At 34.8% G+C, this 20,346-nt stretch overlaps 1 protein-coding gene across 1 annotated transcript in view; it reads right to left on the minus strand.

Annotated features, from left to right (window-relative positions):
- Nucleotides 1–1,624: 1,624 nt before the first annotated feature.
- The window catches only part of TMX3 (thioredoxin-related transmembrane protein 3), a 41,584-nt gene continuing 22,862 nt past the window's right edge, over nt 1,625–20,346 (minus strand). The window contains exons 9-16 of the mRNA XM_011944076.1: nt 19,780–19,846; nt 15,519–15,617; nt 12,259–12,316; nt 12,023–12,076; nt 10,773–10,829; nt 8,857–8,986; nt 7,329–7,397; nt 1,625–5,110 (exon numbers count right to left, since the gene is read on the minus strand). Of these exons, the coding sequence (XP_011799466.1) occupies nt 4,850–5,110; nt 7,329–7,397; nt 8,857–8,986; nt 10,773–10,829; nt 12,023–12,076; nt 12,259–12,316; nt 15,519–15,617; nt 19,780–19,846 (795 nt within the window). The 3' untranslated portion in view covers nt 1,625–4,849. The remainder of the gene's footprint in view (nt 5,111–7,328; nt 7,398–8,856; nt 8,987–10,772; nt 10,830–12,022; nt 12,077–12,258; nt 12,317–15,518; nt 15,618–19,779; nt 19,847–20,346) is intronic.

The raw sequence follows: 20,346 nt of genomic DNA on the forward strand, positions 1-20,346 counted from the left end.
TTGACTACAGTGAGGTATGCTAGCAGGAAAATCAGATAATTTTCCTATCTATATTCAATATTCATTATTTTAAATCTGTCTGACATTTATGTCTTTCTAAACTATTCACGTACATCAACCAATAATCTTACTGGTTTATATCTGCTTATGTTTATTCATTTTCACTAGAAGCACAAAAACCAGAGGATTTTTCCAAGACATCTGAACCTAAATATTTGTAATTAATTTTTAAGTCAAAGTAATGTTTTCCATTTCTATCCTAAATGTTAGAACTTACATTGCAGAAAGTAGCCAAGCAAACTTAAAACATTAGAATTTCACATTCCTGATGAATTTGGCTTTTCTCTGTGGTAAATAATGGTATAAATTCTAAATAAAGTGAGAAATCAATTAAATCTAAAAAACATTATAGTTAATATTTGAGCTGTTACTGTATGCCAGTCACTGTTCTAAATACACGTCATGTGCAACTCATTTCTCTTCACAATCCCATGAGATAGGTGCCATCATCCTCCAATTAGACAACGCGGGAGCAGAATGGTTAAGTGGCTCACTCAACTTTACACACGTAAATGACAGAGTTGAACCAGGGAGTGTGACACTGGAGCTTCCACACACACACAGTGCAATACAGCCACTCAACAGAGACGAGAAGCCTCCATCACACTCCTGTGAAACTTATAAACAGCTGAATGTGCTGTACTTGGCCACCCGTATCAGAAGAGGCCCATCCTAACCAGACGGTCTGCAAATTCACAGGTTTGTGGGTCCGTATTTTGGGCTGTTATTCCTGTGCCAGTCACTCTAATTAAAAGAGATGTCCGGCCAGGCGCGGTGGCTCAAGCCTGTAATTCCAGCACTTTGGGAGGCCGAGACGGGCGGATCACGAGGTCAGGAGATTGAGACCATCCTGGCTAACACGGTGAAACCCCGTCTCTACTAAAAAAAAAAAAAACTAGCCGGGCGAGGTGGCAGGCGCCTGTAGTCCCAGCTACTCGGGAGGCTGAGGCAGGATAATGGCGGGAACCTGGGAGGCGGAGCTTGCAGTGAGCTGAGATCCAGCCACTGCACTCCAGCCTGGGCGACAGAGTGAGACTCCGTCTCAGAAAGAAAAAAAAAAAAAAAAAAAGAGATGTCCTTGTTAAAAAAAAAAAAATATATATATATATATATACACACATATATATGAAATTATTTTTAAAATTAACGTTTGTATAATGCCTTTTTTTCCTAATATACCTGATACTGTTTAAAACAAAATTTTTTAAAACTTGAGGTTTTAACTGTGGTTGTGTGGTGTCAAAGATAATTTGGCAGTTGATTTAAGGATTAAAATTCTTCTCAAAATAAACTGTAAGATATGCTTTTGGAAAAAATACTTGATCAGGTTTGCCAAATACAAACAATATCAAACCTATGAATCTCAGGTTCTTTATTCGTAATACAGTAGAATGAGACTGCAATCTGATCTCTCTCATCTCTAAAATTCTATGTTTCTATACTTAAAACTTACAATTTTAATAAAAGGAAACACTTTCTGGAAGATACAGCCGTAGCTGTTGTCTTTGAACGCAGAACTATTCTTACTGCAAACAACCAGGATACACAGTAAAATTAACAATTACAGGTTTTCAATTACTTTATTTTAGAAAAACAAAGGTTTACAGTTTGTGCCATAGGCAGAGTATCATGAATTCAACAAGTTAGTAATGCAGACTTTCAAAAACCTCTATAGATTAGTCCAAAGTAGAAAATTATTTTTTGCCCACTCTTGGACTCAGACACATTCAGAAAAAATATATATTTATAAAAATAAAATGGCAAGCCTAATCCCACCAATTGATAGTCTTAATATCCCACACTGGTTTATTTGATATCTTAATGCATAAGAATAGTTGAATGATTTTTCCCTGTCCTAACTCCATGTCATATGAAGCAACGATGAAAATGTTACTTTTTGCAACACCAAAATAAAAAGGCCCCAAAGCAAAACACAAAAAAAGTCACTAACAAAATCCACTAAACAAAAACAATGCTACTAATTTACCTACTCACAGAGACCCTTCCTTAAATCCCCCAGGTATTTGGCATTTTAATGTTATTTCTCAATCAGATACCAGGAAGCAACTATGTGAGAAAGAAAATGAAAATTCTAGGTCTAATACATGTTAAACAAGTTTCAGGTAATAGTAGCTGAGAAAAATACTGACGCACATAATGAAACAAAAAGACTTGCCAGATATAATGCGGTGCACAGGGTACTTGATAAAAACATGCACTTTGTCTCGCTGAAATATCCTTAAATATTATCTGAGCACCAAATTCTGCAAAAGCAAGGATCTAGAAATCTGAATTTAGAAGTTATAAAGAGAACTTCACTGCACTTAAAAGCTCCAAGTTCCTGAAGGACCCCATTATTCACACAGAATCATGACAAAATTCATCATGGAATTAGAATGATACCTATGTTCTTCCACTAGATTCACTATTAAGAGACCTATCTTTACATGGAAGTAATTCTTCATGGAATGAAGCTAACATTCATAGTAATCTCTGATATCACATTGAAGGGAAAAGCACATGAGCAAACAAATTTTAAAATCTGTTTTGTGAGTAGTCTGACAATGTAAATAAACATCTCCCAAAGTAGAAAAAAAAAAAGCAAAATTTTAACACAAAAAGAAATAAAAATTATTCACTTACAAACCACCTACACATTTTGTTTTCCCAATAGACACACTTTAAAAGCACAAATAAAATATAAGGCAACAGTACAAAGCTGTGAAAAGGGTAGCAGAGAACTGAGGCATTCATTTATAAAGAACATCACAGAATACAAAGGAAGATCACTGGATGTTTGCATTCACACTGAGCTTTACTCTTCTTTTTTTTTTTTCCTATTAAGGTCTTTCATTTACAGGTAATGATCAACAAGACAAAAATATGCAGATGACTAACTATAAATATGAAAAGATTCAATGACATTTTCTATAACTATTTCCTCATGTCACTGACTGCTAAGTTTTCACTTCCTTACTAGGCTGAGTTTCAAATGAGGCATCCGTATGCATGTAAGCTTTTCACTACTACAAAACAAGCTTGACTCTTGGGAACATTAAAATTTATCTTCCCAAGAATCACTCATTATTCTTTGGAGAAGAATCTACTTGTTAAATTAACAGCAATTATCTCCGGTTTCCACTTAATAGCATTTCACTCTAGTAGTTCCTGAATTTTGGACTGCATATTTGTTTCATTTCCAAAAAAAAAAAAGAAATATAGAGTGTCAAACACTAAGAATAGGTATTTAATTATTAAATACTAAGAGAGTACATGGATAAAATAAAACAATTACTAGTAATTCCTTGGTAATTAAGATACAAGCATCCATACAGTCTTGATTAGTATGGCATTAGAAACAACAGAAGGCTGCCCTTGATGACTAAATTGCTAAACAACTTTGTGTCGGGACCATGAATCACATATTTTTTGACCATGAGTTACATATTTTTAAATAAATGTTCAATAAAATTCTTTATAGTGGAAAATTACTCAATGAATAGTCACTCAAATCTTAGTTGCCTAACATAAATTCTAAACTTAGCTAAAATGAAGGCTTCAAAAATAATTTATCTACAATAAACAAACCAAACTGTTACTTTAAAAAAAAGGGTTTTTAGACATTGCTTTGGATAGAATTCCTGTATTAGTTTACAGAAGATGAGAGGTCACTTGATGAAATGGGTGACAGAACTAAGAAAATGGAGAAGGTAACCGGCTGATCTTTTTTCCACTGGATGTGACTTGTCACTGGACATGCTGATGTCACTCATTATTCATTATGAAACAGACACGGACAGGTCTACAGCATTACATAATAGATGTGTCAATAAACTTTACGTGTCTGTGGGTACAAACATACGTATTCTGGAGTATAAGTTACCATAAAGTTAACACACTGTAAACATAAAAATATGATACATACTACTTTTCAAAAAGCAGATTTTTATCAAAGGAAATGTTAGAAGAAATCTCAATATATAAAATAGAAATAAAATACTAGGCTGTTCTGGCTAAAGCAGGGTAGGATTAATAGAGACCCTTCCCAACCTACAATGACAGATGAAATACCCGTTAAGAGTAATCCAAGGAATGGGTTGAAACCTCTACTCTCAGTAAACCCTGTTCATTTTGCGAAAGTCAATCACAAGACTTTTTTCCCCATTATCTAGGTCCATATGAAAATTTTATGATAAAGCAACTGAGTATAAAGTTAAAAAGTAACATTTCTTCTCCTTTAAAAATAACTAACAAAATAAAATCACTATGCTATATAAAACCACATTATTTTTAAACTCATACTCTTGATACATGGAAAAAGTTATTAGTTCTCCTTAAAGTGCCTAAATTTTAAAGACTTACTTTTGTCCATATAAATATTGTCCAAAATATATGAGGAAAATGAATGGCAGCAGGGGAGGCATTACTTTTCTATATCACACATGTATCTTCTACCTGACTCACCAATTTAAATATTCTGCCCAAGAATCTTAACTTTTTGTCACAGAATATTCAGATAGAGAAACATGCAAATAGAACTGATCTGTTCTAATCACAAATATCAGGTAAATTTTGATGGAGTGCTCTGTTTGTTTCAGACAAACTGTTCATCTCTTTGCTCCAAACACTTCCTCATGTATGGAGGGACTACTTTAATCCATGCAGTTGATATTAGCAAAATACAAATAACATGTTCTTTTCTGTAAAGATCATGAGTAAATGTCCAAATTCAATAAATAGACTCTTTAATAATTTGAAGTCCTATCAAATATTTTATAGTAATCAAGTCTCAATCTTTCTTCTTTTCTAATACATCCTTGGGCTCCTGTACTGTAGGCACTACAGATCCTCCGCTGCTTGGCTCCTGCTGTTCTTTGCTCTCTTCTATCTGTTCTTGGTTTTCATTTTCACTTTTAGACACTTCATATCGTTCTTCTATATAACCTCCATCTGTGTCGGCTGTGTAGATTCCATAGCACATGATACTGATGACACCCAGTGGCAGGCCAAAGAGAAAGCAGCCCATCAGTGGTGAGCTCTTGAATATAGACTGTGGAAAGAGAATTAAAACTCAGCTCCCTTCATATGTAATTCTGATATATAAAGCATGACATGAACTTGAAACCACTATAGATTTCTCTTGTTGCTATTCAACTTGTTCTTAGTTCCAATGAATCAAAGTCAATAATTTCAGCAGTAACTACCACATTAAAGACACTGTTAAGAGATATAATTTCTATACGCACATACATACGCATGTGTGTGTAGAACCAGCTATCAGCAGGAGAAAAAGGCATCAAATATTCTATAGCCTTTCCTAAAGACACTGATTTTTCTCACACTAACCACAAAGGTCTCTTTCAGATGCTTACTACGTGCAACCAGCAGCTTTAGAGTCGTTTCCCGAACTACAGGAATCTGCTTATGGAGAAGGCTGCGTCATTTACCACAAAGAGGGTACACACATATTCTCTTCACGTGACATTTTACATATTTTTTACTTATCTGGTTAGCAGTAAAGCTTCATTGACTAATTTCCCTCAATTTACATACTGTGTTCATAGCTCCCAGAAAAGTAAGAGTAATTTTAATGAATAGGGTTTTCAACTAGAATATACTGCATGAATTGCAATGATAACTTGAGAACATAGACAAGTTCAGAGAAGAAAAAGATCACTTTGAATTGAGGTAAGAAAAGAAAGTTTCACAGAATAAAGATGTGTTTTAGGTAGGAATTTAAGGATGTGTGTGAAGGAGGCAGGATATGGGACAGGTGAGCACCAGGCAATCTGCATTAGCAAAAGCAAATATTCAAAAACCAATGAGGAAAATACTTCAGATGGACAGAGTATTCTGATGTACACCCCTGGAAAAGGGAAGGAAAGTGATCAAAATCGATTATTTTAGTAATATTAATTGTGCAGTGGAATACAATATAGATTGGAGACTGGGCAAGTGGAAGTATGGAAACCAAGTGAGAGAGAGCAGCAGCTAGACAGAATGTGATTAGGGCCCAATCCATGCTTGTGGCAACAGGAAAATACAACAAACTGAAGGATACTATGCAAGGGAAAAAAAACAAAGACTCCCAGAATTTACTTCTAACCAATAAATGTTAGCTATATTTTCATGATTGCTTTGGGCGACAATGAATGAAAATGCCCATGTAATAGCTCAAGAAGGACAACAGGAACTAAGTTTAGGGCTCAAACAAATTTAGGAATTCCTCCACTGTCAAGTTGATTGACAGTTAAAGCTGGGAGAAGAAGAACAATTTCTTAAAAGGACTGCAAAGGGGAAAGAGAGGAAAGGGATGCTGAGAAATACTGACTGGAGAGATGGGGCAGGAGCAGGGGAGCAGTGATACTCACAGCAGCATGGAAAGGAGAATATTAAGGAAGGGATGCTTCAAAGAAATCCAGGGGAAATGCATCAACTGATCTAATTAGTTTGATAGCGTGAAAGGAAGAGGAAATTAGAATGGCAGAAATAATCAGGTGCGAGGTGACAGTGAAGAAAGTCAAGGAAATATATTTAGAAAGTAAGAGAGACAGGTAATTAGGGGCAGACATGTCAATTCATCTACCACTGTTGATATTCTACTTACATATAACAACTGTGAATAAACATTGGGACAAACAAATGAAAGTAAACACTGTTAGAAAGGATTTGATCCATCACACTTTAATTCCACATTTAAAGTCTTCTATAAAAAGAATAAAAACCAAAAAAAAAAAGGAAGGAGAGAAACAGGGAAGAAGGAAAAACATTTGTAAATGATCTTAATTATTTACCAACTAGGGAAAAGTACAGAATTAACAGGGATGTTTGAAACTTTAAGATCTAAAATTTTATTTTGACTCCTGCAAAATAAAAAGTGACTTCCCAGCACACATCGTTTTCTTCAAGAAAAATGACCAATGTACAGAAGATAGCACGTAATGGAACTAAAAATTTCCTATTTACACTTTCAACAAATCATGGGAATTACTAAGTAAAAAGTTTACACGGTAGGTTGCAGAAATAAAATCTTTTAAGTTATATTATCAAGTTAATTGATTCTGAATTTTAGTTTTAACTCATCAATCATATAATTAGAAACAATTTCCACCTAATGAATATATTTTCTTAAATACTGACTAGTCATACCCTGCAAATTAAAAAGACATATTTTGACCTAATCTTTTCAAATTCAGATTTTTAACACAGCTAGACATAAAGAACCTGTATCTTCTTCATTATCAATGACATAAACTGTCACAACTTACCACAATAGTAGATTTGGCATCAAATACTATTCTTTTCAATCTCTGCAAAATGCTATCACCTCCTTGGGCCTTCAAACAAAGGAAAAGAAAATTAAATTACTTAAGTACTATTACTTCATTTATTTGGTGTTACATAACCTTGTAATCATTGCAGGCCAAATGGTTGACTCCAAAATATTACATAATCACCTGAAAAGGCCATGTGGTAAACATTTACTGTTGTTGTTTTTTGTCTGTTTCATGTCCAGCATTCCTCCTGCCTGCTTGTGTTAATTCACCCTGATTCTACTCTAAAACATTCCTCCTCCTCTATTCATAACCCACGTAGCTTGGCTGAAGCTGACCCACCCCTGAGTACAGCCTAACCAGCTTTTGAGTTTAGCTGGGACTGCAAAACCAGAGCTGCAGGATACCTTTGCTACTGTGCAGGGAGAGGCTCCCTGAGGATGAAAGTGCTGAAAGGAAGAGAGAGAAAAATTCCTGATGAAAATCAATCAAATCCTGTATTCGGCCATACCTGCAACCTGGCTCATTTTTCAAATTTCCAAGCTCTATGAGACAATAAAATCTGTTGTTAAACAGTCTGAGTTGCATTCCACTAACTTAAAAATAAAAGGCTGATTATATAGGTGAGTTTCATTTCAATGAATTATTTTCAAAAATACTCAATTTGATTAACAGTGTTTTTCAAACTTCTTCACCTTGACCGAAAGTAGTTATGTTTATTATTCTGTGAGCAAATTTTATATAAAGTTTGTGTAAAACTGAAACAACTCTCAAAAAATAATAATTAAATTTCACACGCACAAAAAAATGAAGGCTCTTTCTTCTAAATTTTATTCTAGTCTATTGAATTAAGATGCATGCTGGTCACAACCTGGTTGTGACTTGCAGTGGTTTCATGACTTTCTAATACAGGTTGCAATTCACAGTTTGAAAAACACTGCAGTTAAACTTTATAGGAAAAAAATATAAAATTAAGACTATCTATTCACTTATTTCTGAGAAATATTTTACAGGATTAAGTCTAGAACTCTCTATGGGAGCTTTTACTCTCAATAAATTTCCTCATTTCTTGAGAAATCGTGGTCTTATTTGCAGATTTTCTTAGAAAACCAGTCCTAACAACTTAATCCAACTGTACTTTTGGACCTACAAACATACTAAGAGACAGGCGAGTTCACTATTAAGATTACCCCACACAATGCAGACCTCCTAGCATCCCTAGCCCTCAACCTTAAATGCCAACAGCATCTCCCCATCACCGTGACAACCAAAAATACCCTCCAAATAACCCCTAAAAGGACATTTCCATCTTTTAGCAACCTCTGCCATAGAAGAACCTTCTGTATCTGGGAGAATGTACCTCTACTCTGCCTATAATTGGACAGAAGCAATGTATGGAGGTCCAGCCCTCTACTCTGGGTGATGGCCAACTATTCTTTTCAGAATCAGAAGTAAAGAAATGAACTAGTTTCTCCTCTACCCCCTGTCCATCATCCCTTTGAAACAGAAGTGAACAACTTACTTCTACTGTGCCATCCAAAATGTTATTAATAAACTGGACCATGTCTTCAACATTCTTAATCTGTCTATCTAGCAAGAAATATTGTTGGTTTGAAGTATTCAGTACAACTACAGTTGGGACTGTCAATTCACTGAAAATATAAAAACAAATCAAAATACACATTAAACACAGCAAAATATTCTGATATTCATGTATATCTCAGTAGCTATAATTACAGAAGATATTTAATAAATTTCTGTGTATTTTATGGTAGAAAATGATCAAACACACCTAGTATTTATTTTATGCATTCATGACATAACTTTTTCTTAATTTTTTTTTGGTATTTCTAGGATATGCAATTCATCTTTAAGTCTTTTCAAATTATCAGAAATCTCAAAAAATTTTTACAATACATGTATTGAAAAAAAATTCCTATGGGTGGATCTGCACAATTCAAACTTATGTTGTTCAAGGGTCAACAGTCCCTTTAATAATTGTATAGATACTTTGTCTTGATTCTTCATTATATCCTACATCTGGTACTTTAATCTTTGGCAAATCCTCTTAAGTTCTTACTGAAATGAGAGGGATAATAAATGAAGTAAGGTGATGCTAATTATATTTCAAGATTTTAGCTGAAAATGATGAATGTTACCTTGGATTTGCAAGTTCACCCCCTTCCTCGCTCAGTGTTCTTACTTAGAAAATAGAAAACACCAAAATAATCTAATATATTGCAATAACGAATGAAGGCATTTGCTACATCTATGACACTAAGCAAAGCGAGAGAAAACCAAAACACAGCATCATGTTGTTGAACTTCCACTGGGCCATGCGGCTAAGAGTTAGTGTGTCCCTAGTGAGATTTCCCCATCTTCATTTAGAGGCTAGCTTATTTCTGTAGCCCTCTCCTAAGCCCTGTCATACTTGCTATTATGTTCTGCCTAACTTCTCACTCTTTAGAGTTTTCTTAATTATTGCCTCTTCCAGAAAACATTTCTTGAGCCCTTCCACCTTAGTGTGCACTGAGTGCAGGTGTGTGTGTGTGTGTGTGTGTGACGGGGAGGCGGGGGGTTGAGGACGGGAAAGTGTCTCTATGTTCCAGAGCCCTGTCCTACATACATCTTTTCGTACAGTTCTGTAATTAACATTTGTGGTCTTATCCAGTGGACTATAAGCATTTGAAGACAGGGACTCTATTCATTTTTCCATCATCAGTGTCTAACAGTGTACAACATACGGTAAATACTCACTAAATGTTCACTGAATAGTGGGTTCTTGTTTCAAATTTATTAATTCAGTACAGGGTTTGGTAAATGTTTTCTAATATCAGTCTTGGGAAGTGGCAAATTAAATCTTTATATCATAATTTTAGATAAAAATTATTTTAAAATTGCATATTTTCCTACAAATTTAGTCTACTAAAATAAATTCTAGAACAATTAGTTTTTGAATGCTGAACATTTTCTATTTAAGTCTTTACATAATTTTAAACAGATAAAAATTTTAAAATTGCACATTTTCTTACAAAGTTATTTGTCTATTAAAATAAATACTAGAACAATTAGTTTTTGAATGCTAAACATTTTCTATTTAATAGTTGCATTGCCTATTAAAACTGAACTTCTCAAGGTATGTATTAAGCAGAAGCTATGAAATTTACAAGTTTTGGAAAAATGGCTTCTTTTCAGAATACGAGAAAACATTAAATCAGGAGATAATTTTTTTTTTTACTATAGACCAATATTAAAGTCAGTAAGTTTCGAATACAGAATTTGAAAACTAAAGTAAAATATTTAATGGGAAAATATCTGTATCTGAATAAAAGTCAACTGTTTGCTTTTTTTCAGCTATTTAATCCTTCTACCTGTATCTCAGAAACAAATTTAATAATATTAAGATTTGATAGCAAAATCATTCAGCATTTTACTTACTCCATCAGCAAGGTATTTATGTAGTCATTTCCATCCATATGGCCAAATTGAAAGTCCCTAACAAACGACAACCAAAAATAAATAAATAAAAGGCGAGGGGTGGGGAGAGAAAGAGAGAAAGCTCATTAAACATCAAAAAAGTAAATAAAACAATGAACTTAACTTTAGGCCTCAGTAAGCCCAGAAACTGTAAACATCTCATATGTAAATCATACACAACAAATACTGCTAAGAGTGTAAATTCTACTGGCTTCTGAGATACAAATACACGAGTAAAGGAAATTCTAAAACATTTCTACTTGGTTTATGCATATTTAAAATTCAGGGAAATATAAGCTAATCTATCTGAAATATGTTTAAGAAAAATTACCCATTTTCCCTAAAAAAAAAAAGGACTAATCAAAAGATGCTACATACCATGTAAGAAAACTATACAATGACCCATTATTAGAAGACTCAGAATAGGAAAGAAATAATAATTCAATAATAAAATACATTTATATTGACTGTCTTTTTTTATGGTAGCAACAATGATTCAGCATAGTAAAAATATATGTATTTCTGATGCCATTTTTTATTCAGCGATTCTTTTGAGTTTCTGTTAGAATAATCATCTGCCTATCTCTGACTTCTGATTGCTCATTTATCTCTAATTACAATTACATGTGCATATTTTATTTACACAAAATGCATCTCAAATCGTATCAAGAAGCCAGGTATGATACAAATTATAGATCAAACTGTTTCTTTTTTAACTTGCAGGACATACCATCAGTGAATTTCAAGATCCAGACAATTCATGCTAAAATGCAATGTGCTATACAGTAGTCCCCCCTTATCCAGTTTCACTTTCTGTGATTTCAGTTCCCCATGGTCAACCATGGTCTGAAAATATTAAACGAAAAATTCCAAAAATAAACATATACATAATTTGTATTATAGTGTATTGTTACAATTGTTCTATTTTATTACTACTGTTTATCTCTTACTGTGCCTAATGGATAAATTAACCTTTATCACAGGTATGTAGGTACAGACAAAATTATAGTATACGTAGCATTCCATTCTATGCAAAGTTTCAGTCATCCACTGGGGGTCTTGAATGTATCTCCTGTGAATAAGTGAGGATTACTGCTATACTTCCCTTCCTTGATTCACCTCTAAAAGCATGAATACTACTAAGTTTGCTTTATTAAATTACAAAACTGTATTAAAAAAATAAAGGAATTCCTCAGAATATAAGCACCTACCTATGGAAGAGGTCTCTGTAATCTCTCGCAACTTCCTGAATAATTGACTTCAATCTGTAGAAGAATAAACATGTGAATTGGTCTTCTGCACTTGAAAAATATAATTTTCCAATGACAGTATCTGCTCTCTTACATCTAATTGCTGCAGGAAAAGTAAGATACCAGATCAAGTCTATCTAAAGCCATGTAGTCTGAAATGAACATCTGAAGCTTAAAACCATATTGGGGCATTATACCTGGCATGTTCAACTGATGTATTTTTCTCATCAATAACTGCAAGAGCCACAAGCTTTCCTGAAATAAAGAATGACAGATCTGAATTCAATCGCCCTTATTACACAAACTGTTCAATTATCACTTTAGTTCTGAGTAGGAAATTGTAAAGTATTTCTAGAGTTTAATTCCAATCACCCTACACGTTATATCAAATTACATCAACAAATTATGGTATATGTTTGTAGAGTGAATCAGTGAATTAGTCAACCCAGGTGACAAAGTCCCTTCCACTTTCCACCCCAAAATGTACATACGAGTAAATATGTAACAATTTATACACTTAAATTGTACTTTTTATAACAACTTACAAGCTTGAATTGTATTTTTTCCTTACTGCCTACAAATTGACTAAGATAACTTTTTCAAAGGCTAAAAGCATAGGAAATAAGTCGATGAAAAACAAGTTTGCTAAGAATTATTGTAGCTCTAAAACAATGGTCTAGAAGAATAAGAAAATGATTTTTACATGGCCATTGACTTTGGTACCATGATTCAGTGCTTGCCAGTTATAATATGCAGAATTAAACTGACTCACATTTACTTAACCCTAAATACAACATAGAGCATATGTATCCTGATATCCTCTAGGAAGCCGGCATGATGTAATAACCAGAAGAGTGGTGTTAGAATCAGAAAACCACACACCGCTATCCAGCAGTGTCCATCCTGTTCCAGGCACCATACCAAGGCACAGGAGAACAGGGAAGTGCCTCAGTAAACTTCAACCTATTTTCTAAACCTAATACATATTTCATAGAGGTACTGGGAGAGTTAAGTAAGATTAGACGCACAGAAATACGGACATAAACCTGGTTCAGAGTAGGTACACACATGCAGGATTAAATAATAATCTTTTAGTATTATTCCTGCATTTTAATGCTGCTTCTAATTCCATACTGCTTCAACACCTGTTTAAATTCTACACAGTCTTTAATCTTCTTTTAACTCTCTGATGAAAACAGTTCACAATGGTATCTACCGTCTTGAAATATCTCATCTACTATTCATTTTTTTGTATTATATGCTTCTTTAATTTTCAAATGCCTCTGAGTTTTTTTTTTTCAAAATGTCTACAACACGCAGAGCATTCTCCCACAGACCAACAGGGTTCTAAGAAACACAGACACAGTTTCTCACACATTAGTTCAACAATTATTGAGTGTTAAATAATGTACCACACACTGGGCTGGTTACGAGGACACGGTGATGAGCAAACACAGATAATGCTCTGCGCTTGTGAAAGCACAATACAGTAGAACTGGTAGACATTTTCATCAAATAAATGTCCTGTTAAAAAAAAGAATATGTTGCTATAAAAAAATTATAGCGTAAATTAATGTAGTTTGATGGGGTCAGTAAAGATTTTCCTAAGGAAGAAATATTTGGTCTGAGTTTGATGAATGAATATGAATTAACTGCAAATTTCCAAACAAAGAAAAAAGCATGCAAAAAGGTGCTTTGGTTCAAGTGGCATAGCCTTTTCAAGAACCTGTTATCAAGCAAACTTGGGTAAAAATGATAAAATAATAGTAACAATAATAAAAGAAACTAAAAGGTTAGCGTGCCTCAAGAAGGAAGAGTGTGGGGAGAGGCTAGAGTGAAATGAGGCTGGAGATGTAGGCAAGAGTTAGAACTTCTGAGAAAGACACGAGGTGTCTGAAGTCACAGAGCTTCAGACTGAGGCTGCTGTGGTGCTAGCATAAGGGGACAGGTCGGGTGAAGAGCAGGGGCACGACCACAGCTGATGCCTAACAAGGGCATTTATGTCAGACACACAAAAGAACACTGCCACAGCACACTTCTGTTTCCAAATTCATCTGGGAAAAGATGTGTTCAGTTGAGCCAAAGTCATTTGTTTTAATCACCTCAAGGTCATGCTATCTCCTATAATTACTATACAAGCAAAACTACTATATTCCTACATTTCCCCCCTTTTCCTTTCATGTGAGTCTGAAATAATCAAAAAGGCCAGGCACGGTGGCTCATGCCTGTAATTCCAACACTTTGGGAGGCCAAAGCGCAAGGATCACGAGGTCAGGAGATTGAGACCATTCTGGCCAACACGGTGAAACCCTGTCTCTCCTAAAAATACAAAAATTAGCTGGACATGGTGGTGCGCACCGAGTCCCAGCTACTCGGGAGGCTGAGGCAGGAGAATCGCTTGAACCAGGGAGGTGGAGGTTGCAGTGAGCCAAGATCATGTCACTGCATTCTAGTCTGGCGACAGAGAAAGAATCCGTTTCAAAAAAATAAATTAAAATAAAAAAAAATAAAACCACAGTCTTTGACACTGTCCCCAGCAACTTCCAATAATGAGCTAATACATAGCTCCTTCTGTAAAGATAAGCAAAGACAGAAATATCACTAGACACAGAACATTAAAAGCAAGCTCAGGAACAGAACAGAAATATCCCCCAAAATGTTAAAAACAGGAGAACATGTAAGAATGTCTCTAATTTTTATTAATTAGATTTAAGAGTAGGCGATCATAAAGAAGAAACCCTACACCCTATTACTTACATTAAAAAAAACTGAGTCTTGAATAAAATTTTCTCATTGTTTTACTCAAAAGCTATACTTCCATCCTACTTATCATAAAGTTATTAATGGAAACAAATGTGGCACCAATAACCAAGATTTCTCATTTCTAATTTGCTATAAATTTATAAAACACTTTCTCCTAAAACTTACAGTTAGCTTCTTATAGTTTTCATAGTTTGCATCTGAGACCATATAATCGGCTTCTCATAGCTTTCATTTTTGTATTCATGTTTATATTTGCATTGCCTGTCATTTGCAACAGTGTAACTTTAAGAAACCATGCCAAATTTAATTTACATTTTTCCCTTTCACAGGTAAGAGCAGGCCTTATAAATAGGTTGTGCTAAGTTTTATTTTAACTCCTATCACAAAATCAGTCTCCTGAGTATAGCTTCTTAGTTGGTTATTTTTCTCACTCTCTTATTACCCAGGCTTTTTGTTTTCCTTGTCACCATCAGTTCTATTAGTAAACCATCGCTTTAATCACTGACCCACATGCAAAGGTATATCTTCTGGTAATATCAGTTTATGTTCTCATAAAGAACTGGCATTCAGATCTAAAATAAAAAAATAAGTTAGGAAATAGAGCTTAAATTCATTTCCTACAAAATAAGATTTTAAATAATCAATCAAAGAAAAATCATGTAACGTGATGGAGACTTGTACATATGCTTGTTACCTGTGTCTCCAAGTTCATATAAGAGGAAGCCATCCATAGCAACGTAATTCTGAAACCTTTCCCTGTTGATCCATGATGACAGATCACCATCTTCATACTCTTAAAACCAAGACAAAGGTTGACAAATTATAGTATAAATATGAGTTTAAGGTAGTTATAATAGCTTTAATCTGGTAATAGGTATAAAATGCCTGACAGAGAATCATACGTCCATCAATACTATTTTTAGGAATTTATTGCAAGCGTATGAGCAAATGTACAGAAGGATTAATGCACAAAGCAATCTTCATTTATAGCATCATTAAAAATAGCATAAAAAGAATTCAAAATAAAGGAAATAATCAAAATATCCTAAATTGGAAATAATTTAAATAAATTTTGGTATATGTCGAGAAAGATCATTTATAAATTTTCAAAAAGACGTATAATTGAACAGATTGCAAAACAATATAGGTTATTATACAATATATAACAGTGTAACTGTAACTTTGTAAAAAAAAAAAGTATGAAAAGATAAACTCATAGAATGGTAAAATGAACCATTTATTCCTAAATGGTTACCCTGGATCAATGGTTACACTCAGGTCATGGCACTATAGGTAATTTTTATTACAATTTCTTTGCTCTTCACTCTTTATGACAGTCTTCCTAGTTTACAGCTCTTTCTCAAAGGTACAACTAACACACATATAAAATCATAGTACCTTAGCTTTTTTCCAATATAAAATAATTCCTCTGCTAAGCAGGTATAAAATATAATATCTAAGAGAAATATTACATCCTGATTAGAAATATAATTCTTAAGTAATTGTTCAAAATTATTACAATTGCATAAAAAAGGTGATGTAAAGCAAATGTCTGTAAAAGCCTACCAATACATCTGGTTGAAGATTGGATTTTAATGACTTCTGGAAAGGTATGCTTTTTCTTGCAATGCTAAACAAAACATTTTCAAGTTATCAAACCCAAAAAAGAAGTGATACAATGCAAATCTTAAAGTATTTATGGTTTTAAATTTACAAATTAGGAAAATAAACATAAAACTAGAAACTGATTACTGGGCCACAACGTCCACTCCATGCTAAAAGCAAATTTTCTACGAGATTGCATACAGTGATCAATTTGAATTTCATTTGAAAATAAACCATCTCAAATACTGCATGTTCTCATTTAGAAGTAGGCGGTAGTGCCGGGCGCGGTGGCTCAAGCCTGTAATCCCAGCACTTTGGGAGGCCGAGACGGGTGGATCACGAGGTCAGGAGATCGAGACCATCCTGGCTAACACGGTGAAACCCCGTCTCTACTAAAAAATACAAAAAAAAAGCTAGCCGGGCGAGGTGGCGGGCGCCTGTAGTCCCAGCTACTCGGGAGGCTGAGGCAGGAGAATGGCGTGAACCCGGGAGGCAGAGCTTGCAGTGAGCTGAGATCCGGCCACTGCACTCCAACCTGGGCGACAGAGCGAGACTCCGTCTCAAAAAAAAAAAAAAAAAAAAAAGAAGTAGGCGGTAAACACTGGGTACCATATGGACATAAAGATGGGAACAACAGATACTTGGGAGATGGAGAGGAGGACAAGGGCTAAAAAAATACCTATTGGGTACTATGTTCATTACCTGGGTGATGGGATCATTGTACCCTAAACCTCATCATCCAATATACTCATGTAACAAACCTGCACATGTAGCGTCTGAATCTAAAAGCTGAAATTATATATATAAGAAAGAAAATATCCTCCCGAGTCCCTATTCCAATGCTTCTAAACATTAGCAACCATTAAATATCTAAAATAAGGATTCAAAGTAAAGCCTCTGCTTTGTCTGAATGTTTCAGGCAGGTTCTAAATACTACTGCAGGTTAGAAAAATGTGATCTTTACGATACCTCTAGAAACTTAACATATTATATTCCTGTCTTTCTTAAGCGTGGGAGAACGTATCTGAAACATGGAGCTATACAAGCGGATGCTTTCCTAGGCAGGTTCAAAAACCTGGTATCTGTTTATATTTAAATATCGGTTTATATTTAAACAGATATGATCAGGTCTTGTTTTGTTCTAAAAAGGAAGAAACAAAGTGCCTCTCCGAATTGCTAAGAAACTCATAGTAGAACAAGAGATTTGAAGACGGAATTTTGATACCATTGATTAAGTATTTTAACCTGGAAAAAAAATCTCTTTAATCCTGTTTCTTTATCTGTAACATGGTAAGAATACTGATTTCAAGGGACTGTTGTAAAGATCAAATATAAGATCACATACAGACCGGGCGCAGTGGCTCAAGCCTGTAATCCCAGCACTTTGGGAGGCCAAGACGGGCGGATCACGAGGTCAAGAGATCGAGACCATCCTGGCTAACATGGTGAAACTCCGTCTCTACTAAAAAATACAAAAAAAAACTAGCTGGGCGAGGTGGCGAGCGCCTGTAGTCCCAGCTACTTGGGAGGCTGAGAGGCAGGAGAATGGCGTAAACACGGGAGGCGGAGCTTGCAGTGAGCTGACATCCGGCCACTGCACTCCAGCCTGGGCGACAGAGCGAGACTCCGTCTCAAAAAAAAAAAAAAGATCACATACATTAAGTGCTTATCATATGAGGAGTACTGCAAGCAAAGAGCAGGTGAATAGACTAGGTGCGGCTATAAATTATTTTCCTTCTCATATTTTCATATACGCAAGTTTCTCTGAAGTTCTTTTTTAAGCCCAATGTCTAATACAGACATTCAATAAACATCCAATTAATGGATGGCTTAATAAGCATATGATAAACCTGCTATTAAATCACACATCTGCCTCCTTATCTAACATTCTTAGCTATATCCTTTGTAATCCTGGGGTATTCATCTATCTGCCTTGTTACCTACCTCACAGATTACTTTGTAAATAAAATGAAAATGTCAAGTTGAGTATGTAGATAGTACCTTTTATATGATAGCATAAATGGGTAGCTATCATCTATAGAAACAAATAAAATTCAGCTCTCACATTTATTTAAAGACAATAAAGATTAGAAATGTAGTCTTATAACATGACTGTCAAAACAATTAAAATGCTACTTATAATAAAACAAATTGTTCCTTTTATTGAAAAGTCTTCTACTCATTTGAATTACTTCAGCAATTCAAAGTTTACTGCTTTCATCTAGTCCTAGTTTCCTCTCTGTCACACAGAATCCAGTAAGAAAATCACATTCTAGAATATTTCTGAATGAATGGGTGTTCCCTATGTGGCCTCAAACATGCTAACCACAAGCCACAGGAGCCCACCGAGCATTGATATGCGGTTAGTGAGAACAAGAAATTGGATTTTAAATTTTATTGAATTAGAATTTAGAACGCTAGCAAGAACGCTATCAGCTGAGACTGCAGTCACTTTTGCTTTTGAGTGGCTTTGTGGTGTCCTACAGATGTCGAGTTTCACTGTTTCCCTTGAAATTTAAAATATCCCCTGTAGCCCCTGTGAGTTTGCTGCACTGCCCTGGGGTATCTCAGAGCACGGTTTGGAAAACATGAAAGTAGGCATTTCAAAATACCAAGGAATGATGTTAGTTGCTGTAGCTGCATGTGGTTTATCTGCAAATAAAAAGCCTACATTTTGTAAAGAGATGCGTAATATAAAGCCCATGGTGATGAAATGCCACTACAATTTGCTTTAAAGTACTTCAACAAATTCAAAGTTGAAGTTGGAGCAAATGTCATGATGGGCAAAGATCTTGGTAAGTGTTTAACTTTCGGTGATGGGTATGCAGGGCTTTACCGTTCTCTTTACTGTGATGTATGTTTGACATTACAATTAAAATATTTTAAAAGTAGACCAAGTATTTGCTCCAGTGAAGAAATGCTGAATAGTAGGTAAGTGGTTATTTCTAACAGATAAGGGGAAATGCCGCTAGGGAGGGATACACAGGGGCTTCAACACTATTGAACACGTGTTACTTCTTCAAGTCTTTTTCTGTATCTGAAACGTTACTTCAAAAAAATTAATTCTGAACATTTTAAAGTAATGTATAAAAATCACATAGAATTTATTCCTCAAAAACACATACAATTTAACAAACAACAACAAAAAGAAATGTTGTGTAGGTAAAGCTCGGAATAAAAATAACAACTAAAAGTTGAAGGGTGAAAAACCCCAAAACATCAGTCTTAAGTAATGAGAACTGTTATTCTCATTAAACAGTAGAAGCATTTACAAAATCTTTCCACCTAAGTCATATAATAGACATTTTAATTTTAAAATGTTTCACATGAGTTAAAGACTTGGAACTTACCGTCATAAACAAAGTAAGTTTCATCTTTGAACACAAGCACAGCCGGCATCTCTTTTAGTGTCACATACTGCAAAAAGCCAGAAGTTTAAACAACTTTTATCACGAAAAAATTCTAATTAGTAACCATAATTTCAAAAGTCTTGAGATACCAGAAAACACAAACCCACGTAAAAATAACAAAAAAGAATGTCACAAACAAAGAGTACAGTCAATCCCAAACTCATCTAAGGAGTATATATGAATCTTTTTATATATCCCCTGGTACGATGTCCTGTTTGCTATAGTAGAAACTGTGGATTATTTTTAACTGATAACAGACTTAAACATCAATCAGCCTATTTAGGTTGAAGTCCTTCCCCACCACTCACTGGCTGGGTGATAATGAGCCACTTTACCTAGGGGAGTCCGCTTCCTCATCTGTGGAATAAAGACACTGAGACTGCCTCCCTCACAGAACAATTATGAGAGTTATGTCACATACCATAACTGAGAGCACTGCTTAAAGTGTAAACTGCTTTATAAGCCACTTACAGTAGTAATAAGGGATTCATTCAGAAAGTACCAGCT

Source organism: Colobus angolensis, unplaced genomic scaffold (genome assembly GCF_000951035.1).
Source record: "Colobus angolensis palliatus isolate OR3802 unplaced genomic scaffold, Cang.pa_1.0 Scaffold225, whole genome shotgun sequence".
Lineage (NCBI taxonomy): Eukaryota > Metazoa > Chordata > Mammalia > Primates > Cercopithecidae > Colobus > Colobus angolensis.